Here is a 23,956-nt window from a genome sequence, read left to right as displayed (position 1 = left end):
AGAAAGAGACAGAGTGATTAGTGAGAATAGTGCTGATTCCCGTGCAAATATTTCCAAAGTTTTTTCCTGATATGGCTGAATCATCTTAAACGTTGTCAACAGGAAGGATGATGATTTAAGTGCCTTAATAGATGTTAATGTTAAATCCTAAGTGTGTGAATAATCAACATTAATACAGCTGTAGTAATAAAATCTGTTTATAATATTGTCAGCCTGCCAGACCGATGCCACCTCTTCTCTTAATGAAGTATTGATCAGACAGAGAGTGGTGAAGATGGTTATGAAACGATGGTGAGGCAGATCACCACTGCTTAGCACTACAGCACAGCTCACTGACGCTGGATCTTTATCTACAGGAACACCTGTGCATTCCAGTCTTAGGCTATGAAAAAGGACTCTAGGCTATAAAAAGGACTCTAAGTAAACAGTAACAGATGCAGGGTTTAGATATTTGGCGCTAGAGATGTCTTTTAGAGCATATGAAGAAATATTTTAAGCCTCCAGCCATTTCTCTGAATATCACATTATTGGAAGTTAATTTTATTAAAATGCTTAAGCGTTTTAAGCTGAATAAATACAGAATAAAATGTATTTCCAGGGATTCCTGCAAGGATTTTTACCTGTAGAAGAATAACTAAATCAAATTAGACCTAAGTCTGACATCTGCTGGACACAGTGTGGAATGATGCAGCATGTACATGAATTCATACAAGTGATGTTAGTTTAGATTAGATTGTATACATACACATGCATGTCTGTGTGTGTGTGTGGGGGAGGGGGGGGTGGTTGTATGTGTCATTACACATAAAGAAATCTCCTTAATCACCATTAAGCAGAATGAACATATATACATACAAATACAATATAATACAAATATGTTAATATCAGGTGTTTATTTCTTACTGTGTGACATAATAGATCAGTGTGAGGTAAAGGGCCGAGTGTCAGAGTGAGGGATCAGAGTGAGGCCTCCATCACCTTTCACAGCAACTGAAGTATAATCTGTGAAACATGGCAGATGTGTGTCCTTGCTGGGGAGGAGAGAGATACTCACCTTCTCATCATCCTCGGTGAACGCAGCTCCGCTGGGCTTCGTGTTGATTGCCTGCACCACTCCCATGACCTCCCCATCGCTGTTACAAATGGCCATGCACAGGATCGACTGAGTCTTATAACCTGTCAGCCTGTCAATCTCATCGCTAAACCGATGGTCCTGCAGGATATGGACAATTACAGGAACATGTGCCTAGGTGATAGAAACTTGTACTTTTCTCCTAAAATATACAATGACTTTTTGCTAGAAGGAGTTGCTGACTGCTAACATATGGGCAGATTTTTGCTTTTTGAGTGATATGAAAACATTATTGTGATTGTTGTCCAAAGACACTTAAAATCTGCCTTCAAACTACATTTCAGTTTAAGGGGCCAACATATTATGCTTAAACCTATCTCCATATGCCCATGTACTTTAGCAAAACAACAGACCCAGTGATCCATGCCAATACGAGTTGGTGATGAAATGCAGTTGTCAGTTATAAAACAATTCAATTAAATTTTATGTGTAAGCTCAAGCTATTTTTGTAACAGAAGTTGCCAGTGGTTTTACACAGACCTGTGTCTAGAGTCCCTGTCAAATAACTCATACAACTCATTTTTGAGAGCTGAGCCACAAGTTTACAAGCTACCAGTTAAGATACATTTGCCAGTAGCATCTGGTAACTGAATAAATTCCATTGCTTTCCAATAATGTTCAGGTTTCATTTAAAATAATTTTCTTCCTCTCAGTATAGTGAAGCTACTTGTTTTCTATCTGCCCTTTTCAATGAGGTTATATTAGAAATATCAGAAGTTGCTATAATTCAAAAGATTTGCCTCCAGTTTCCATTCTGGTGAACCTCAGGCTAATTTAGCTAAAGGATCAAATTGTCAGTAAAATTCCTATGGTCGATTATCCATATATCCATATGTGATTACGTTTTCATTTTAATGAAATCACAGCCACTTAAATCAAATAATGTACATGTCCAGGCACCTTATACCCAGGGTTTACATTACAATGTGCTGATGTTCGATTTGAGGATGAATCATTTTTGTATTGAACCTGTTGATTCAGGTCACAAGTCCATCTGAATATAACTTCATGTTTGCTAGCATCTAGATAATTAACAACTAAAAATAAAGTAGCAACATAAACCATACGTAGTCCACCTTTAAAACAACATTAAAATCAGCAGGTTAGTAAACAATACAAATAGTAAATTAAGATAAGCCCAAACATGTATCTAGCCTATATGAGCTCAAATTTATGAGGAGCAAGTTGCGAGGCTACGTTTATAGATTTTATTAAAGTAACCTAAATGTCCCCCCGGACGAATATGAATCAGTCGAGTTTGACAGTTCAACAAAACAGAACCGGTTCTGAGTCTGAATCACTTCCCATCACTATAGGGACTGACAGCTCGGTGAAGTCACGCCCAACATCACTGCGATGATGCTGCCTCATTATCATACACGATTACAGATACTTTTATATAGCTATACCACGGCTCGTATTTAATCATTATTCACTGCTCGCGGTGTCTAAAACGGGAATATAGGACTCAAACTATTTGTTTCGGGCAGTAGGTATGCGCTATGGTCACAGAGTGGACGGGAAGAGATTTTAGAGATACACCCAGACGTTTCTGGTTGTTGTGGAGACGATTTGGGAAGGCGCACGACTGCTCATGTTGTAATGTCCTCTCAGATAGTGGAGTGGACATCTCGACCGCACTCAGAAAAAAGTGTTTTCAAAGCGAGACGCCTTGCAGGAATTTTTTTTTTAACCCTTTTTCGCTATTGATAGAAGTTTCACCAAATTCATTGACATGTGATGCGCTCCTCTACGATTTAAATTAACGACTGGTGAGGTTATGGTAAATGCATTATAGTGAAAAATATGAAATATCGTGTGGAATTGTAATTGTTGGTCTAATTATGCATTACGCAAGGGTGATGTTTACCTCGTACGCGTTTGGGATGTTGACAGTCTCGCCGTGCTCTGCAACATATCCTATGACGCCCTTTCCCCACGGAACCTGCACCTCGCTGGAGCTCAGAGCGTTCGAGGACGGTCGCACTATGGTTCCCAAGTGCACGTCAAAAAACTTGGACACGAGCGTTTTCTTATGAGACGGACCCTCCACCAGAAAAAGCGAACACCTGTCCGCATTCACCATAATACACACGTTGATAAGGATCTTGTAGCTGAGGTTTGTCATGTCGAGTTCATTTGAAATGTCTTTCACCAACTCGAGAAAGAACTCCCTCTCGTTGGACTCCTTGAGTCTGTATTTGTAGTCGATGGCGCTGGAGGCGTACTGTGGCACGCTGACCCTAGACTCCAGCAAGGCGCTCAGGATGTGCGCGGTGGTCGGCGGCAGGGAGCTGGCCTTGCGCAGCAGCGCGCGCCGTCTCACGCTCGAGTGGGACTCGTGCGCGGAGAGGCTCACGTGCTCGTCGTAGGTTAAGTGCGCCGTCATTTGTCTGGAGCGTGCAAAGTTCTGGCGGAGCTCCATATGGGACGCCCGACGCTTCAGCCCGTCGGGGTTTGAGGGCCGAAAATGATCCTTGGCGACCTCTCGCTTCTCTTCCCCCGCGGTGGTTTTGGGTGATTGGTGCTCCTTGAGCCATCTGCTCAACGTGTCACATTTTCCCTTGCGCATGAGATACTCCTCGACGAGATCCGGGTGGCAGTCCAAAAACGCCTCAATGTCGGAGAACTTGAAACTTGTCATTGTGAAAAATAAAGCTAGGAAGATAAATACTCAAAATTCCGTTTTTCGAAATACTTTACTGCGAATGCTGAAAAAACAGGAGCCCTCTGCGAGTCAGATGTCCAAGGTTTCAACTGATCTAGTAATCCGCACCTCACTAATGCAGTTGCAGCCGCTAACAGCCCCCCCTCCATTCCACAGCAAACATACACTCTCGGTTCGTGTCTCCAATTTGCACTTCAACATACTCTTTCTCCTTTCCTTGCGCATCGAAGTGCAAAATAACACTACGAATATGGTCATGCGTAAGTAAACGAAGCAATTTGTACGGCAAAGTTTACAGAAGTCCCATGTGTTGTAAACGTTCAGCACTAGAGTTATTTTGCTTCTGGTAGGACTTTAACGAACACTGTTGGTGAGGATTTTGCTGTGTTGCCTACGGTTGTACAAATGTCTTAATGCGCACGAGACTTACTTCTAACAGAGCATATCTGAATATACATGATTAGGAAGAATGTTGTGTTGTTGTTGGAGATGTGTGTGTGTGTGTGTGTGTGTGTGTGTGTGTGTGTGTGTGTGCGTGCGTGCGTGCGTGTGTGTGTGTGTGTGTGTGTATGTGTGTGTACCGAGAAAGGAAAATGAAAAGAATATTCCCCAGGTACCTCAAGATAATTCTCAGTTTATATGCAACATATATGTCCATATTACAGTGCAATATTTCACCTTAAATGTGTTGTAAATTCATCCAAAGCATTGGCTATATTTTAATAATTTAATTATATATTAAATATTAAAACAGCCATTCACTTTAATACATATTCTCATTATAAAGAGCAATGCACTTTTAACCCCCCCCCCAAAAAAAAAACATTAAAATAACCACTGATTCAACAAACGTATAAAAACCTTACAGTGTATATAATATAGCAACATCCACTTTGAATTTAACTGTACCTCTTAGATTTGCAGTTTTAATTTAGAGTGAAATTAATATATGAACTGTCTACTACTGCCAAGGCTGCTTGAGAAATGTGATTACATGTGCTGCTATAGCTGAATGCTGTCTCCGTCACTTCCAATCAGCACTGCGTTGGAGTGACCTTGGCGTTAGCAGCATTCAGTCTTTGGTCATCTTCTCTTGCAGAAATGTGCACAGAGCCACACTTCTCCTGAATAAGGCACTGTAGTGTTCTTTAGATTCTCCTGTTTCCCCCTCGCTCTCTGCGGATTTGCTCTTCGCTGTCTCGAAATATGATTTCAAAATATTCACTTTATTCTGGCCGGAGAAGCCTAGTTACTGCTGGCCAGCCAGGTTCTGTTCTGGGGGATTCAGGAGGAGATAGCTCCTCTGTCGTTGGCTTCTGTGGGTTCGCTTTCTGGTTGGTGCAGGTGACATTTTTGTTTTAGTTGACATCCTTTCATACAGGTGTGACTGAAGCTGGTAGGTGTGAACTTCCACTTGCTGGATTAAATATATTTAATTCAAACCCACTGTGACACATCAACATTAATGATGAGATGTGCTGGGACATCTACTCTAACCTTCTGCTGTGTGAATATCAGTCTGAAACAGATTACAAGCAAAAAAACACATTTGACCCACTAAAACACTCATTAGCTAATTGAGGCTCTGTAGTGCAGTACTAGAGCTGTGTTAGCGAGGCAAAAGCATTTTGTTACATATGATGACCCGCAGTACCTTGGCTGGCTTCCACTGGGCTAATGAAACTTGCTCCATAGTGGCATGTTAAGCGGGAGCCTGTGGGGAAGGGGTCAGTCTGAGCCACACTACATTCATATTACATAATGGCGTAATGCTGAATAAATCATCCAGTGCGGCATCCCAATAAATGCCATTACCTAGCAAACGGGGGGGGGGGGGGGGGACGGGGGGGGACGGGACGCCACAGCAATAAAGAGTGGTGGTGTACCCATAATGCACAAGTGATTCATGAAAATTAATAATTAATTTTGTGAAGCGAAGGTGTATGAAAAGGTATATATATATATATATATATATATATATATATATATATATATATATATATATATATATATATGTGTGTGTGTGTGTGTGTGTATGTGTGTGTGTGTGTGTGTGTGTGTGTGTGTATACCTTTTCATTATAGTTTCTAATTAGACACTAGTAAACTAGTCAATATGGTGTGAAGATTAAAGTAAAAAAACGTAAAGGAACAGCGCCATGGATAGTGGCAATGCTGCTTTGCTCCAGCAGGAGGCGGTCCTGAGTCACATACGCTCCAAAATGCGAACATGACATTATGACTGCATGTGACGTGATGACATAATCATTATTCTGATGCAACATATGAACCGCCTTTTACCTTTCATCATTTACAACACATCTGAATGAGGATATATTCAATCTAAGCCAACTCATGATCTAACTCATGATCCAATAATGGAATGAAGCTTGAAGGTAGTGACACTGAGATTTATTGTTAAGAGCTAGAATATTTATACTGTTGAGGCAGTTGCGAGGCTCACATCAGTGTTAAATAATTGAAATACACGCTGACTGCCTCACGCCCTCACATATGTGTGCTTTGGGGCCACAGGATTCTAGGTGGCACACTTGTGTGCTCTGTAACTGGAGATGTGCTCTCACTGTCCAATGTTTCCATTCAAGAATAATCTGATTGATTATTGATAGCCTGCTTGGGTTTCCAGACCAGGTATTAGCTCCCAAGAACTCACTGACAGCACTCTTTTCATTCTAGGCTGTGATTGTCTCTGGGGGCTGCTGATTTATTACATTAACCATTGTAAATACATTTAGTTAAACATGTCCTAGCCCTAATTTGTTTTTTACTTTAAAGTGATAGATATGAGCCAATGGTTTTCTGCTCAATAATTTGTTCAGTAATTTGTTCAAAGACCTTTTCATAAATTTCCACCTACAAGTAGATGCTTGTAGATTGAGAGGCTCTCTCAATATGTTAAAGGACGATCAGTCAGTAGCACAGGGCTAACGTGCATCTCCTATCAACACCTTTAAACCCTTCTAAACAATACAAAGCTCAGGCAGCTGTGCTGCCATAGTGATGGTGTTCAAGCCCGGATTGGATGTCACTCATTGGTTTTCTTGTCGTCATGACCAGCCTGGGTACTTGAGCCTATGAGGTAGGCAACAGACCGAGACACCTCCCCCTCCTACCTACACGAGAAGTCTTGCGCCGCCATAATCCACGTGAGCCAGGACATCCTGACCCTGCACCGACACACCTGAAAGTCCCTGCCCCAGAAGGAGCTACACCTGCAGCAGTGTGCCCACCTCTTCAGCAGGGCGAAACACGACACTCCTGTCCCTCCAGTGAAACACCTTGACTGAAGGAGTGAGCCAAGGAGCCAGCAACACCGCGGTGAGAGCATCCGATCCTCCTCAACGCTGCAGTATTCGAGTGCTGCATCATACGCATGAATTCTGTTCTCATCCTGTTGGATTATTTGACATCATAACTGACATCATAACTGTCAAATCAAATGTTTGACATCAAACCTAAAGAGTCATTTGTGATTTTGATGTGGAAAATGTTTAAATATGTTTAAAGGGGAAACAAACAGAGACGATGCCTCCTATAAACACTGTATGTATTCTGTGCACGAACAACAGCCAACTGGATAAAAATGTCTGCAATTAGACCAGAACGTGTTTCTTCTGTTCCCAGCAGGCACTGTATTGTCAGCTCAATGGGCCCTTAGAGTAAGCACAGTAATTGGCTTAGCAGGAAGATGGCATCAAATGTTTATAAAGACAGAGTACCTGCAGTCATTAAAGGACACAGACACTTCAGCTTTGGTGCAGCTCCACTACCCGAGTAAGCAGCCTTGTGTTCACAGCAATGAAAAATAAAAGGATTACCCAGCATGCAATTCAAGACATGCTCATAAGCATACAGATGTGCATTAAGTACATTAAGGTGCTGAGGTTCAGCAGTAAACCTTCAACAAGCTAATACTGTGACTTTAAATCCTCTATTTACAGTCAACTATATCGGACATCCTGCCATTGTTTTCATCTGTCTTTTTATTGTGTTTCTAGGTCCATCACCATAGAGCAATATTATGACCTAACCCCAATCAAGAAAAGTCATGTTCGCAGCACTGATGAGCTGTGGGTTAATCTGTTTAATTCATTAATATGTCATACAATTTCTTAGTACTGTGTTCTCTTAGTTACTTGTTTATGTATAATTATTTCTCTCTTACTTCTCTCTAGAATTCCCAAGCCCACTGATATTAACATTGGGTAAGAAAATAAATACACACACACACACACACACACACACACACACACACATTCATGGTGCCCGTGTTCATGTGCCTGCCCATGAACTCATTGGAAACTGGTAAAGTCAGAGTTCACTCATCTATGTTTGTGTGTGTGTCCTCACAGTGAGAACCTCATCAAGGTCTCTGTTCCGAGGGAACACCCATACCAGTCACACATTTCCCATTGCTCCATCTTCCCCACCTACCAGAGCCCCGATGACCCAGAGGTGGGAGTGCGGGCCGCCTCCAGACCCCCCCTCAACCCCCTCCTACCAGCCAGCGCTCCCCCTGTGACTCTGCTCAAGAAGACCAAAGGTAGGAGGTCTTCTGAGAAACCCTCACAGTACAGTGTGGGTGTGCACTTTGTTTTGAAGTCTGCAAAGGGGATCACATGACCCCGCAGTAAGAATAAAACGGCCAAATTCTAACATGGATATTTAACTCCAAAGTGGAAGAAATGGTGTAGTAAAAGTTTAGTCGGGACAGTTGGGTCAGAATGAAATTGCTGCCATGAGCATCTCCCTCGTCCAATCGCATGCTCTCCCTTTAACGAGTGGCTCTTTTCAAGCAAGCGCAGCACAACCTGTCCAGTCCTCTGCCCCGCCGCTGCCCCAGCACATGTAGTAGACCCTCCACCCACCAGCCCTCCACCGGCCTTCATCTTGCTTTATGATGGGGTATTAGTGCATGCACAACAGGCACATTATAAACATTATAGTGCTCTTGCATGCAGAAACCCAGAGGCGGTCTTTGCATAGAGGCGTGGCTAGGCAACTACCTTGGGCCCCTCCCACTGCAGCCCACTGTAGGGCCCCCCTGATTAGCTAACTTATTTCTCGCATATTAATGTTGATGGGCCCCCTAGCTAAATTCACCTTGAGCCCCCAAATTGCTAAGTCTGCCACTGCAGAAACCCATAACCGATTACTCAATTTTTTTTGGTTATCTGGATTAAATTTAAGTGTATGTGATGTAATGTTTAGAACTACAGTACCATATATGCCAATAGAAATACTTCTGTAGAAATTAAAGTGTGTATATATGAGGAGGAAGACAGATAGAATGAAAGGATGAGCGGAACGGAGAGATTAATCTCCTTCTGAAAAAATGTTGCTTGGTTTGCAGGCACACCTTATCGGCATGAGCTACTTGATGTCTCCATGGCAACCAGAAGAAACGTTCCAACTTGGCCAGGCCAAAACGGCTTCCAGAATGTGAGTTGCATAAGCGACCTTATGCTTTGATAGACTTATCACCAGCTCCGAGCACCGCACTCTCTGACACACACTGCAGTGAAGGCTCCTCTTCCTCACAACCCTCCTCACCCTCTGGTCCTCAGTATACCAAGCCTGTTAAAGGGGAGACTCAGATGTTTTACCCCAAGCCCACAAAGACGCTGTGCCCTAATCTGAGCCTGCGATCCTGGAGCTCCACGCTGTCGGAGCGAACCGCCAACGTGCTGCGTAACCTGGAGAAGGCCCAGTGGCTCAGCACGTACCAGCTACACTACACAGGTGCAGTGCGTCTCAGAACGCCATCACTCCAAACCTGCTGGGATGCACTAGAACTTCCTATAGGGTCTATTAGTGGGACAAAAAAAAAAGTGAAATCTTAATGGCATATTTCGTTGCAGTTGTTAAATGATGGCGAGTTTAAGTCTCAGGTGAGTGTTACAGCAACAAAAAAAATACAACAGGTTCCTCTCATTTGACATGAAAAAGGTTAGGGGTCATTTCGTCTATTGCAGTATAAGCAGTGTACCAGTCAATCAGAATGCTTGCTTGGTCACACAGAGAAAGATATGTTAGCTTTCTCGTTGTAGAACAAGGTGTTCAGTCTGCAGACAGCTCGACATGATGTCCATTTTAAAGGAAAGTACGGGTAAATGGGTTCTTGTAGAAGCTTTGGTATCTTTCTAGGCACTGGACCTGCTGGACCAATCAAACTGGATGACTTCAATGAGAAGACAATCAGCTTGATAACTGGAACAATGAACCCTTACACAACCCAGCTGGTATGGACACACACTCAGCACCATCTAAACAAGGATGCAAAGCCACTTTCTCTGATCTTGACAAACATCCAGACTTTTCCCCTTTGCTTAGATCCATTCTTCTATCAAGTCTTTTTACGTCTCATTTTCACCATTGTCTCTTTTTTCTGTGTGGTGTATGTGATGAAATGACCCGATGGAACCTGGTTGCTGGTTGTCTCAGAGGGAGCGATCTCACCCCACTCTCTTACTGCCTCGCCCAATGGAAGGACGCAAGGCCAGGATCCTCCAGAACCGACGTCCATTAGAGAGCACGTATCTTCCCCCCGGGCCTCACTCCCCCCTAGAACCTCCCGGACCTCCTGGCCTGCTGTCTACACTGCCTGCTCCCCAGGCTACAGCTGAGAGGATCCCCATTCAGGACTGTATACCCGGCGAGCAGCAGGTACCACATATAGCGAGCATTGAGTCAGAGGAAGTAAAAGCCACGAAGGCCAACCAATCAGGTCAGCCATGGCAGGTGGCGAGACGCCATCCTGAATTTGCCAGCACAGACTGTGTGTGTGAAGTGTGTTGTGAGACCGATTGCGCGTGCAGACCTAAGCCATCTGAGTCAGATGCAGCTGAACCACAAGCAACTATCAGTGGACCTGTCAAGACAGGAAATGAGACTGAAAACAGCAAGCTAGAGCCATTTTATGTTCAAAACAACTTTCAGTCTACACCCCAAGAGAAGGAATTGAGACAGAGAAACTTGTCAAATTGCGGGACCCACGGGCACTCGGTAGGGCAGAACCCATTTGGGCTCCTCCAGCTAGCACCACCCACTGTGGGGTTAGACAGGTCCGTGCGCCTCGAGCAGCAAGAGAAAGTGGTAGAGGAAGAGGAGATGATGAAGACGGTTCCTCGCATCGTCCCCAGGATCCAGCCTCGCCAACCCAGTGCCCCCTGCCATACCAGATTGAGTGCGGGTGAGAGGGATGCCCGGTCTGGCCTCTTCCACTCCCAGTGTGAGCTTCTGGATCTTCAGCATGCGTTCAGCCGGACAGAGGCCCACCGGAGCTTCCATGAGTCCCTGCACAGCAGCACAGTGGACCTGCGGGACAATCGGTGCACTGGGAGAAAACACTCTTTCTTTGGCTTCAACTCCTACTACTTCCATAACTGAACATCTAGACTCGAGCTGCTGAGCAGTGGTGCTCTGCTAACCTCTGGGCTTTTGGAATGAGGAGTGTAATAATAAACATTCTTTCATTCAAGTGCAGGATTCTTTTTTGTTGTTGTTGCTTGTTTTGTTTTGACATGAGTTTGTTTTTAAGCAAACTCCCGTGAACCACACGCTGTAAATAAGAACATAAGCGTCTTCACAACACCGAAGCCAGTGACGTTCTCTCACATCACAGAGCGCCAAGCTGAATTCTGAGAACCCGCAGGCCCTGTCCGTCCGTAGGAAGGTGCCACGTTGACCTCAGCCTCGCGAGAACAATGTCTGTTTCATTCCCGTTTTCTTTACAGCTTTCAGACCAGTGAAAAGTAAGGCACGCAGGAGTGGCGCGTGTCCTTGAGGCCTTAGCACATCCTTTCATTCGTTCTCTTTCATAGCTGAGGCCCATCTATAAAGACATTCCCACGCGCTAAACTGTGCTGAATGTTCGTATTCACGTATCATTTGTGTGCACAGATACGCATCCCTATAACAAGATTGCTATTTATTTTGGTAGCTATTGTATTGTAAGACCTATATTATACATTTGATCACTTTAAAATTTTCCAGCTTACAGAGAAAGTTTTCCATTAATGCTGGAATGCAGGTTTTGCGGTTACAAGGCAGGCCCGTAGCCAGGGGGGATCGAAGGGTTCGTTCGATCCCCCCCCCCCCCCCCCCCCCCCCGCCCCCGCACCCGCACCCTCCCTCCGTACACACATGCCCCTCAAGATAGGTAGGCTATTCAATGAATAAATTGTTAATCTCCGGTGAATATACAGACAAACAAATAAGGACAGCAACAACAGACTCACAACAAACTTATAACAATTTTGCCAACTCTCACGCAATGAGCGTGAGACACGCGCATTTGACCGTTTTCACACGCTCACACGTCATACATCCGATTTCTCACGCTGAAAAAAATCTAGTTTATTTATCTTCGATCTACATCTATGATTCGGGTTTCCATCCAAACCTTTCGAAAAAATTATGCGCAATTTCCAAGTTTCGGCAGAAAAAAATGTGAATTAAGCCTTGTTTCCATTCATTACAGTTATGCGAATAAACTTTAGATCACGTGAGAGGACGCCAAACAATAGTGGTTTTACGTCCATCTGGCAGTTACGCATTTTTGCACGTTGAGGTTGTGAAACATTTTTTTCTTTTTCTTTTCTTTACATGGAGAAGTTAAATTCAATTTTTGCTCTCTCCAGAACTGTTTTTGTATGCATTTGCCATCTTTACATCGCGATCATGTACAGAACCACTTGACTTGAGGCATGATACGTCATCGTTTATGCGAAAAACCCTTTTCCATCCAGTTTTTCCGAATTTTGGCGATGCGATAGTCTAACTTTTCCACCTCCTCCTAGCGTAAACATCTTTTTGCGATATTTGGTCTTTTTCCATCCAGCTTTTTTCATGCGCATTTTCAAAATGCGCAAAAACTCGGTGGATGGAAAACCCACTGAGTTACTAGTTCGCTCTGGCGCCAACCACTGGCGATCGATCGCTATAGGCGCAGCATAGAGGAAACATATAAAACATAACCCCCCCCCCCCCCCCTCACTCCACTTTTGGGGGAAAAAGATCCCCCCCATCACAATGCTGGCTACGGGCCTGCAAGGTGAGGGTGCCCTCGGCTCTCCGCAAATCATTTTTGTCACTGGTAAACAGTGCCTCCAGTATCGTTCTCCAGTGCGATATTAGACATAAATGCATCCTTTCCCTGACACGTCGAATCAGTTTCCTTAAAATCCAGTTCAGAACCCTTCTGGATCACACGCACGGTCTGCGCTAAACTTTTAAAGACACTGGTTGCTATTATACATTGGCAATATTACTAATATTACTAATAATAGCCTACTACTAAACGTAGTATTTCTGTCTTGAGTCGGTCTGCAACATAGCCAACATGAGAAAGTCGTAATGCGGAATAACTACAATTCTTCAGTAACTTAAAACAAAGGCTTCTGTGCTACGGAAAAGTAAAGGATCATGGTTTTCTTAAGCATGTGCAAAAAATATAATTAGGACTACATGTAGCTTATGTCTTTCAAAACGTGTAAAAACATTTGGAAAATTTTTATATATTTGCTTGCAATGCAAAGAAATAACCACTAGATGGAAGAACGAGATCATTATTTCCTGCAGTTTTAAGCACGAGTTCTGAGTTTCTTTTCTTGGCCACGTGTTTTGGTTAGGATATCTAAAACGTATTAATAAATAAGAACCTTTCATACAGTAATTAAGATCATAATGCTTTTATCCTACTCATGTCTCATCTAAAAGTGTACTCTGCTTTCTACATTATAAAAAATACGATTGTGTATGAATTGCATCTTTAATGACGTACTTAAAAATCCTAATGCATGATAAATCCAGTTTTGATACCAATTGCTCGTTGCGCTGGGAGGCGCGTTAAAACAGACAAGAGACGACTGCACACTGTTTAGACACCCAGTCTATATGGCCACAGTCTGAAGGCCACAATTATGAAATAGCCCTTGGTCCTTAGACACACCCGCGCCCTCTCCGTGAGGTGGGGTGTGTGCAATACCCCAGGAATGTGCTAAAAATACTTCTTTCGTGGCAAACACACCTCCACAAAGCACAGTGGACTATGACTAACAATATCACTCCCCCCTCCCCAGTAACTGGTACATCCGTTCAAACATCTAGCAGCATAGAAACGAGACGGAGCCGAGACTGACATCACATTCTTGCTTTCATTTTTGAAACCATGTTGAGGGTATTGCATCGACCTTGCACCTTTCTGGAGGTGAATAACAATGAATAGGTATAAACGAAAAGTAAAAATGGATCCAATACAGCTGATACGAAGAAGAGAGGTTCTCATGTGGAGAGCACATGTTACGTATCTTTGAAATATTTGGAAACTATGTGAAGAAAGTGCATTCGGCGCTTGCACCATTCTGATATTAGAAACCTTACTCACTAATATAGACAAGTAAGAGGCTGTAAGACGGCTAACTGCAAGCATTAAACATTAAGATCTTTCCTTTCCCGACTTGTGGCATCCAATCGTTGTTGTCATGGTGATGGCAGTACATGCTGTGTATGAGACCATACTCTGTGTATTGGAATATCCTTGTAATGTGCAAAACTGGGAGATTTAAGGGTTCAGTTATCCTCGTCCACGCCCAAACCAACAATACAATAGAATGAAACACTAATAGGTACCAGACCTCAGAAACCCCAGTCCCCCAGATACTATATTCTTCGCTAAAGGCCGTAAATGTGTTAACTGGATATGGTGGGTTATCCTAAAGCACTGTTGCCCTGAGACTGTCGTGTCTGCCCGAAAGGGGTCGCGATACGCTCCTTACAGCAGCCCCGTCTTAGTAGGTCAGAATGAGAAAGAGAGGTAGTGTGTGTTCTACATAACGATATCTGCATGTAAATTACTATTAATTTAAAATAGACTTTACAAAATTTGAACCACTTTTTTTTTATTCGCTTTTAAGTCCTGTAGCTTAGTTCTAGCCTTTCTTTGAAGCACACGGGTTTGGGTCGGCACATAGGCTATTGATCTCGTTTAAAGAGATAACATTAAGAGATTAAGCTGAATTGCTTAGACTGTTTAACAACCGTGTCAGACTGAGGCAGAAATAGGTATCTGAAGTAAGAATACATTTACAGTTCATTCAAGTGGGCGGCAACTTTGGAGAGATGCTGTGGCGTCACGGAAAGGATGCGGTCAGTAGCGCCGCGTCACGCCCTCGCAGTGCGAGACCCACGGTCATTCCCCACCTTATTGGAAACGACCCGTTTCACTGACTTTTCTAAACGCTCACGCTAAGGCGAGCACCGTCGCAGGCTGTCCCGAAAGTGTCCTCTGAACATGGCGTGTCATTCGGTGTTACTTTTTATTTGATCCAGCGGACCGGTGGAACTCTAATAGTTTTAATCATAAATGATCGCGGTTGGTGTTGCGCTCCGTCCTGTCGCTGCGTATGTAATGCAAATTTCTATGTTGGTGGTTCCTTGTTGTATTGCATAACTACATCTGATCTGAAGAGTCGGTGTTTTCCTTTTTCCCGGAAATCGGAATTGTACTGTACACGGTTCAAGTTGGTAAGTTGGCAACGTCTTTGCTCTTATAACTTTGCAGTAATTGATGGAGCATTCTTGCCATATTTATGTTGGTTTCGGTAGTTCTGTAATGTAAGTGTGCACCATGCAATGGCAGCAACTTGCCCTGGCATGAAAAGTCATGGCATCGCAACTTGGCCGTGAGCGCCGGGGTGTTCGGGTTCACACTGATCGGTGAAGTTGACTTTGTGCATGAATGCATTTGAAGTGAGCAGCCTGTTCCAGATCGTACAGTAAAGGAGAAAAATGCCTACACCATCTAGAACCTTGAGATCGGGCGACCGGTCAAGCAAAAAACTCAAGGGTAACAGTTTTCCTGTTGAGACTGGCCGTCTTTACTGTTATTTAAGTCAAGACTTAAAATATTTTTATGTCGTCTGACTTCTGAAAATAGCTAAAATGTTGAGTGTTTTTGAGTGAGTGTTTTGTGGTGTGTTTTAATATAGATTTCTTTTTATATACTACTCTTTTAAACGTGCTCTGAAAATAAAGTTTACTCTAGCTTGATAAATACTTGATAGCCTTGTCTTTGAGGCTTTTTGCTCTAAGATCTACATATCCTTACCCCTCTGTGTGCTGTCTATGCAGTAAGGGCAGCTATAAATCAGAGTTGTACAGTCATCTGGTCATTAGTGTCAGTTTACTGGAGGCAGGCTTCCATCACCTCTACACTTTACTTGAGAGACTTTAACTGCGTTTGTATACAAATAGTGACATTAATATTTCAGTTGGAAATTGGACAATTGTTCTTTGAAGTGGATTGAATGACAGGTGCAGAAGAGGACAAGGCAGAGTCCAAGGTGCTTGTGGTTTACCTCAGGACACGAGATGTAGCAGGTCTGTGACTCTCTGAGTCACCGGCCAAGCAAAGGATGAGATGTGTGTTCCTCTTTGCACATTTTAAAATATTAATGTGGTGTATGTGTCAAAAATATTCTTTTAACGTTTCTCAGTCACCATGGCAACGCACTGTGAAGCATGTGTGCATAGCCATATGCCAAAAAAGAGCTGTTTGTGTCTCAGTGCAGCGGGGAGGGAAGTGCAAAGGGGACAATGTTTGCACATCAGTCACGGAGCTATTGCAATGTCAAACACGGGTTTGGTATACATTTTAGGTTTGCGCTGTCTTTACCTCACACGCTCAGTGTAGGATTTGTAAGGAGTAGTTTTCACTCTTTTACACTCACTTTCTGTGTGTCCAGTTTCACTATAATATTATAAAGTATTTTGTTTGGAAAGTGACTGGTTAACCATTCCATCATGGAAGGAATCTATTGTCTACATAGAGTCTCCATGTCCACATGTAGCCCTTCCAGAACCTACAATCTGAGGCCTTTTGTCCCATTTACAGGCTAAAAGTTGCACAAAAGGCCCAGTTTGACCTTAGCGTCACATTGAATGTATCCTCTCAATGCATTCCACAAATTGTCATATAAAAGGGACATGACTTTTCTGTGTTTTTTTTTTTTTCAAATGATCTTTAGAATAACCTCATTTTGACTTTGACAGAGGTGATGTGTTTGCACTTGAAGTATCCTCTGACATCAATATTTCAGTTACTGGAACATTTCCCCTATTATATGCTTTCTACACACTTAGCTGCTCTCCGACGCGTTCTCGTAATGTTCTCAGCAGAGCTTTTAGAAAGAAAGGATCCCACCCCCCTTGACTCACTGAGGATTACAAACTTTGTTAGATGGAGATCACAAATGCAGTGTGATCTCACCGAACTGCTTCAGAGTTTAAGTGGATCACTGATCAGGACCACGTGGCATGCAGTGTTTGCTGGTTTGATATTAATACGCAGTGGCATGTAAAATATCAGCTTCATTCCATGTTAGCCTTAAAGGCAGTTTCATCCTGTACCTAACATGTGAAGAGCCCTTGTGGGCAGTCGTAGGGCTTTCTGGTGTCAGGCCCCCATGCCCTGCGGTGAGCTCGCAGGAGACCACAGCAAACACTGTTTCTCGTTTCTCTGGCAAATAGACATTCTAGCACAGACCTTTTGGTTTGATGCCAGGATGGCAACTGAGACCTCTGTCACAAAACTCATGCACCGTGCAAAAGTGACTTATTAAACGTGGTTTATTAGCTCTTTACTGCAGGGATGATCTCCTCGTCTCCTCCATACCAATCTTGGCTGTGGGATGGGTGTGAGCCCACACCACTCTGTGCATGGGCGTCAGGCTGAAGGAAACAAGACCAGGCTCCACCATCAGACGTTGCGTGTTCGGGCCCATTGTTGACAAGTGCGAACCCCGTCTGTCGGTGCTTTCTGGATGCAAACGCTCTAGCGCTTCCCCCCCGAGGTGTGAGTGGACATTCCTGTTTGTGTATCTGAGGCGTGCCGCGTGGTCTTAAAATACATTCGTCTCTGCAAGGTGCAGCTCATCGTCTTCAAACAGGGCGTTCTCCTCAGGAAGGCACGGCCCGTCATGCATGCATGCACCGCAGCTCTCGGCCCACACATGCCCGGTCCATGCATATGTAATTACTGGAGAGATTTGCGCTAGTGCTTGTTTGACAGAGCCACGAATAGCCGTCAGAGAACAAAATGGCACGTGCTGGTGCGCATGTTTCTTAAAAGGTTTTATTTCTGTTTTTAGTGCCTTCTGACTGCAGGATCAGATTCCCTCCAGGTGAGAGATGTGATGCTGTGTTTACCTTGTGCAATTTTTGAAACATAATTCAGAAAGTGAAAAGGCTCATATTTGGACTGCCAAAAGACAGCAGTGCATGGAGTTCTGCTCCCAGCTTCCTTCTGGCTGCTTAATGTCATATATTATTCAGTATTGATGAAGCGAAAGACATTAGCCCAGTATCCTGCTCAGTGTCACTGAACCCACAATCAGATGATGTTCTGCAGCCTTAATGCCAGCGATCAGTGCTTGATCATGTAGAGCCCAACCAGAACTTGGTGGCTTATCTCAATTGCTTTATGGCTTGATGAGAGTAATCAATCTCCCTAATAAGTTGCAGAATTACTTAGAGAATTTGGGTTAAGCGTACAATGCTTCCTGCTGTCTTTTTTTATTAAAACTTTGACTGCACTGGTTTGATTAATGTGATGACTTTTGTAGCATCGTGTCTGTAGTACCTGGTTAAAGGTTTATGCCTAATTGCTATGTGTCATTTTAATGTAATTCAACCATCTTGGATTGTATGTTCCACCTGCTATTGAGACATCTGGAACTGACCTTGTGCCTCTAAGGTCAGGGTTCACTGTATCTGACACCTCTTCTTAACTGGGTTATGGACAAGTTGTCTTGGAGGACATCTGAAATGCGCTTTTTCTCAGTCTAGGTTAAATGTCACAGAGGTTCACCATGAGAGAGTCCACTGCCCCTGTGTCAAAGCTGAGAGCTTCTAAAAACGGCTCCAGCCAGCACTGCACAACTTTTACACACACTTTTACACTCTCAGATCTGTAAAGCACTGAGAATGTATATATGATCTTGTACGCGGCCCTAAATGTCGGTTTCTATAAAGGACAAAGAGGAAAGACGTCATTACGTGTGTCAGGAAATGCATTTAGTAGGTTCTGAAGTGATGTTTTATTCTCCTCAAGACAGCTGACTGTTGCTTGGAAGACAAAGTTTAGTATAGCTAAAGGCCTATAGCTTTGTAGTGCAAAGCCTGTGAACACCTGTGGCATCGGATCGTTCCGGGTTGTTTCCTCTTCTGTGAGATCCTCGTCTGATTGCCTTTGGCTACCCTCTCAGGCCTTCTCCAGATTCAAATGTCTTTGAACTGCCATTACGCCAGTGGGGAACCGTCAGGGCCATCTACGCCCTCTCAGAGGGCCTAAAATATTCTTAAAACATTATATATATAATTATCCAATTTTATTTTATCTACTTACAGTTTTACAATCGACATCTAAACAATTACAAAAATATAAGCAAATAGATTATTCAACCGTGTCTATTCAATCTGTGTTGGAAGGTGAGGGGTTAAGTGGAAGCCTGTGAGCCTGTGTCTCCCCCTATCAGGACTGTGATGCCCGCTGTTCGTTTACAGAGGGCCTGGCAGTTATAATTCAGCGCAATACCAGTTTCCAATGACAGTAAAATTGACCAATCATATCCTCCCTCTTAGTGGGCGGGCTTAACTGTATGATAATTTCCGCCCGCTGTGGCGACGCTAGCTGTTGTTAGCCTACCGCCGCTAGCTAGTTTCGATTCGGCCCTTTGACGTCCTCATTTACATATTCCGCTTCCGAGAACCATGGAGCTGTGAAACCTTATTTTGTTTGGAAACTTATTTTGCTTAACTAGTTATCTAGTACAAATGCTATTTGAACGCACTACATGCGTTTCTAAAGCTATACTATCGTCTCGGTTTTTTCTTTATTCTTTATTGCAGTTTATTAGGAGAGGGAAAAAAAAATCGGGGGGGGGGGGGGGGGGGGGATTGTAGCGGGCCCAGGTTTAATGGTCACGGTTCGCTACTGCATTACGCAATTGAAATCAGAAGAAAAATCAAAATCAGAGATAAGATGTTCAGTTTTGGTTCATTGGCATGGGATCTGATGCCCTATTCAGTAATGAACTGTGCTGGTGTGGGCCTGTTCTCTGCAGCTAGACCAGAGCCACGCAGGCAGACAGTCACGTCACTCTGCTTCCTGTCACCACAGCCACTGTGGTCATCCAGAAATAGTCAGAAAAAAGTGGCCATTGTTGTTTATGGCCTTCCACACTTTTCCATGCGGTCAGTAGTACAATAGTGCTGTCTTTTCTCAGAGGTGTATCGGCTGTCTCTTGAGGTCAGAGGATACCAACAAAAGCTGAACTTGGGAAAGGCGCAATGCATCCTCGTGAAATTAGCCGGGCATGGCCATGGCCCCATGTGTCGGCCAGGATGATGGCGGCGTCTTTAGTGTCTTGTGCTAATGAGTCACTGTGTGGAGACGTGGCTCGTGGGTGGGGCAGAGGGTTATGGGGGCAGGAGAAAGGCAGGCCTCGTGATTGTCACAACTCACATATTCCACAGACTGCGTAAAAGGAAAGGCAGTGTACACAAAGGATGTGGTTGAAGCCCACAATGCATTGCATGGCACAGGGAGCCGGAGCAAACGACTTGCAGGCAAAAGAAAAAAAAAAAAGATATCTGAGATGAAAATCCCCTTGACCTTTGTAAGAAGGATAAGATAGTCAGGAAAGTGTAGACTGTTGTGGTAATTTACGTTTAAAGTTGTGGTAAGCCTATCATATCTGATATAAACTATAACATATGCTCAAATGATATTTAGCTTCTTCAGTTATTTACTTCTTTGTGCATGACACAAATTCAAGACCACGGCACACATTTATACAGTGTACAATTACTGACATATAAAAAAAAATTGGCTTCTGTAATTTAATAAGTCAGTCTGCTTAAACATTTAGGTGCCTAAATATATGAACATTTATGCATTTAGGGGGAATTTTTTGCATTCCTGGGAGACTGGCACATCATTCAAAGTTATGTCATGGGTCTTCTCTGGATAGACAATGACGCAGTACCATTGTGTGACCGCTGAAATGCTACACTGTGACAAGGACAAGAAGTACGTGTCCAAGGCTGGGCACCCACACCTTGTCATTCATTTGCTGCTGTGCTTTTGAACCTGCCAGCGTCTCTGCTTCCTCATCTTTAATTTACTGCTTTTTCCATCTTTTACCTTTATTGTATTCCCCAACCCGTTTTACGAGTGTCGGTTTTTGCCATTACTCCAGATATTGTCATCATGTCTTTCGCTGCCCCGGTGATTCTCCACAGGTAGCAGAAGTGTGCAAGTGCAATTAACACATACAACCGTAAACGGAGCTGCCAGATGCGATTCAGTGCTCTCTCAGTGCTCTCTCAGTGCTCTCTCGTTGCTCTCTCGTTGCTCTCTCGGTGCTCTCTCTGCGCTCTCTCGTTGCTCTCTCGGTGCTCTCTCTGCGCTCTCTCGGTGCTCTCTCGGTGCTCTCTCGGTGCTCTCTCAGTGCTCTCTCTGCGCTCTCTCTGTGCTCTCTCTGCGCTCTCTCGTTGCTCTCTCTGCGCTCTCTCGGTGCTCTCTCGGTGCTCTCTCGGTGCTCTCTCAGTGCTCTCTCAGTGCTCTCTCTGCGCTCTCTCGGTGCTCTCTCGGTGCTCTCTCAGTGCTCTCTCTGCGCTCTCTCGGTGCTCTCTCGGTGCTCTCTCAGTGCTCTCTCGGTGCTCTCTCGGTGCTCTCTCGGTGCTCTCTCAGTGCTCTCTCGGTGCTCTCTCGGTGCTCTCTCAGTGCTCTCTCAATGCTCTCTCGGTGCTCTCTCTGCGCTCTCTCGGTGCTCTCTCGGTGCTCTCTCTGCGCTCTCTCGGTGCTCTCTCAATGCTCTCTCGGTGCTCTCTCTGCGCTCTCTCGGTGCTCTCTCGGTGCTCTCTCGGTGCTCTCTCGGTGCTCTCTCAGTGCTCTCTCGGTGCTCTCTCAGTGCTCTCTCGGTGCTCTCTAGTACCGGGAGCCCATATGTCTGCTTTCTCATTGCATCCACTGAGCCACAAACACTCTCCAGGCCAGTCAGCTCCATGGGTCCATGTGAAATGCTGGAATTGTGTGTTTTGCTGGCCAAGTTATTATATGAAGTCTTGCGTTGTGGGCTGACCAAGGGTCTGAGTGAGGGCTGAGGACGTCCCGGACCCTGCCCTCCCGCTCATTTACAGTCATGGTGCTTGAATGACGTGACATGTGCATGTAATGGTCTTCTTTGATCATATGAAAATGTACAGATTTTCTATAAATATTTGCCCCATAGAAAAAAAATTTGGTTAAAAATGATCTGTTTTTGTAGGATATAAAATGCAATTGTGCAATTTCAGCTGTTATTTTTAGATCTGTAATGTTACCATATTAGAATTAAGTTTACAAAAAATGTGGGCCAAAGTTACTGCATAATGTTTTTGGTGGTTCAGTAATTCTCTTGATGAACTGATGAATAAGTGCTTGTTATATTTTAATTTCAGCATTTCAGTATTGGCAGTAGTCATATGTCTCTTACACGTCAAATAGTGCTGCACTTCACAAGTCATAAAGCGCGTATCGATTGTTATCATTGTGTTGTCCTTTGGCATACTAATATTGCAGAAGGTTTTTCAGTGTGCATAATATCTGAGGCGCCTCATAAATTACATTTTTTATCATGCCATGAGCATCCTCACCCATCACAGACATTGCAGATGTCATTACAGAGTGTTTTGTGGGTGTTTTGATGAATCAAAACATGATCTGCAGATAAATCTTTACCCATGTCGCATTTTAATATTTTGCTTGGAATATTGCAACTGCAATATGTAACAATACAGTATATTCACAATAACATTCTTGTCCATATCATGCAGGGTTACAGAAAGAACCCAGTAGTATTTAGAGAGTGAAACTGCAGGAGAGTGCGGCGTTAGTGCCAGAGAGTGAGCTGCTGAGGGGGGTGTGCTGTATTGTCGCAGCTCTGGGGCAGGGATTTGTTCTAGTTCAGGTGTCTTGCTGATGTCATACTAGCCTGAATCTGGGAGCCCATGTGGATAGGTGTGATAAATTACCATACCTACTAAAGCCAATAACTCCATGCCACCCTGGACATCTGTGTGTCTGCTTGTGTCCATGTGTGTCTGTGTGTGCACACATGGTCCAGTTCCAGGAACACTGCAGTTGTGGAAATAGTATTCCAGTGTAATTGGATCCATCTAGTTTTATTTCTGTTTATCAGTTTCGGACTTTCTAACTCAATCTGCCTATACACATTGCTGATATCATATGGATATTTTCAAGTGTTTTGACAGCAAATTGACAGAATGCAACACTTTTTTGAACTGTCAGCTCTAATGTCTAGCTGAGAGGTTTTGCAGACTTTCACGCCTTATCTGATTCCATTTGGGCTATTGGGGAATGTGGCATTTGGGGCATTTGAAAGTCAAGCCCTTCACATTCTATTCTGGTTGCATCTTTTCTTTGAGTTTGAACTGATTTGAACTGGATCAGAAACTGCAGTCCCACTGATTTGCCAGGGAGAGTTCATGGAGTCTTTTGTCTGGGCGTCACCTTTATTTTTTCACCTTTATTGCACTGCTCCGCGTCACCCAAAATAAGCATCTTATACCAGGTGTAATACATTTACAAATAAATCCCACCAAAAGCCATCACTAATGTGATCAGTGATAATAAATTAGGAACAAGTTAGCACTGTTCTAACAACTTCAAGCTCTAGCCTTCAGTGCCAAGCATATTTATGAGAAGCCACCACTTAGAACTTATCTCAGTCAGATGATTGGAAAAGTGATTATTGTGTCCATTAAAATCCCATAATGTGGCTGGTAATAAGGAATTGGTATGAACAGCTTTCATTCCATTAAAACACTGCTCATTGTAACACCCTAGATGTCATTCAGAACATTAGAAGCTCTAGTAAAGCTCGTTTTTAATGCTGTATGGTTCCACGTATGGTAGTCCGTTAGAAATGCTTTGTCAGCATTGCACCACGACTGGCTTCCTCGCCTACAGGGTGGATCCAGTGTTGTGGAATGGAATGAATGTAATTGAATGGAGTGTGCAGTATCTCACCTGGTAGAGCAACCCTTCAGAAAAATAGCACTGCACTTTGT

At 43.7% G+C, this 23,956-nt stretch overlaps 3 protein-coding genes and 1 long non-coding RNA gene across 9 annotated transcripts in view; 3 read left to right on the top strand and 1 right to left on the bottom strand.

The window, feature by feature from the left end:
- The window catches only part of pde11al (phosphodiesterase 11a, like), a 13,000-nt gene extending 8,892 nt beyond the window's left edge, over positions 1-4,108 (bottom strand). The window contains exons 1-2 of one of the 2 annotated variants that reach the window (XM_076971061.1): positions 3,003-4,108; positions 1,055-1,213 (exon numbers count right to left, since the gene is read on the bottom strand). In XM_076971061.1, coding sequence (XP_076827176.1) covers positions 1,055-1,213; positions 3,003-3,776 — 933 coding nt within the window. In that variant the 5' untranslated portion in view covers positions 3,777-4,108. The remainder of the gene's footprint in view (positions 1-1,054; positions 1,214-3,002) is intronic. The other variant, XM_076971062.1, reaches the window with a different exon arrangement.
- Positions 4,109-6,135: 2,027 nt separating this feature from the next.
- LOC143473361 (uncharacterized) lies at positions 6,136-7,582 on the top strand. The gene is made up of 3 exons (XR_013120512.1): positions 6,136-6,195; positions 6,878-7,138; positions 7,448-7,582. It is a non-coding gene; the product is annotated as an uncharacterized LOC143473361 (long non-coding RNA).
- A 75-nt stretch (positions 7,583-7,657) lies between these two features.
- spmip4 (sperm microtubule inner protein 4) lies at positions 7,658-11,241 on the top strand. Its single transcript, XM_076971363.1, has 8 exons — positions 7,658-7,704; positions 7,819-7,890; positions 7,996-8,025; positions 8,173-8,363; positions 9,174-9,262; positions 9,388-9,562; positions 9,968-10,062; positions 10,265-11,241. The coding sequence occupies exons 1-8, from the start codon at positions 7,658-7,660 to the stop codon at positions 11,207-11,209; spliced, it is 1,644 nt and encodes a 547-aa protein (XP_076827478.1). The 3' UTR covers positions 11,210-11,241.
- A 3,730-nt stretch (positions 11,242-14,971) lies between these two features.
- Positions 14,972-23,956, top strand: part of osbpl3b (oxysterol binding protein-like 3b) — a 41,008-nt gene continuing 32,023 nt past the window's right edge. For all 5 annotated transcript variants that reach the window (XM_076970710.1, XM_076970708.1, XM_076970709.1 and 2 more), the window contains exon 1: positions 14,972-15,346. The gene's annotated coding sequence lies outside the window, so the exon portion shown is untranslated. The remainder of the gene's footprint in view (positions 15,347-23,956) is intronic.

This window comes from Brachyhypopomus gauderio, chromosome 13, assembly GCF_052324685.1.
Source record: "Brachyhypopomus gauderio isolate BG-103 chromosome 13, BGAUD_0.2, whole genome shotgun sequence".
NCBI lineage: Eukaryota > Metazoa > Chordata > Actinopteri > Gymnotiformes > Hypopomidae > Brachyhypopomus > Brachyhypopomus gauderio.
Note: the sequence above shows the minus strand (reverse complement) of the source record. Positions and strands in the feature narration are given on the sequence as shown.

Coding starts and splice junctions, on each gene's coding strand:
- spmip4 (XM_076971363.1), top strand. CDS start 7,658: ATGCTCATAAGCATACAGATGTGCATTAAGTACATTAAGGTGCTGAG. Junction 7,891..7,995: donor GTTCGCAGCACTGATGAGCT/GTGGGTTAATCT, acceptor ACTTCTCTCTAG/AATTCCCAAGCCCACTGATA. Junction 10,063..10,264: donor ACCCTTACACAACCCAGCTG/GTATGGACACAC, acceptor TGGTTGTCTCAG/AGGGAGCGATCTCACCCCAC.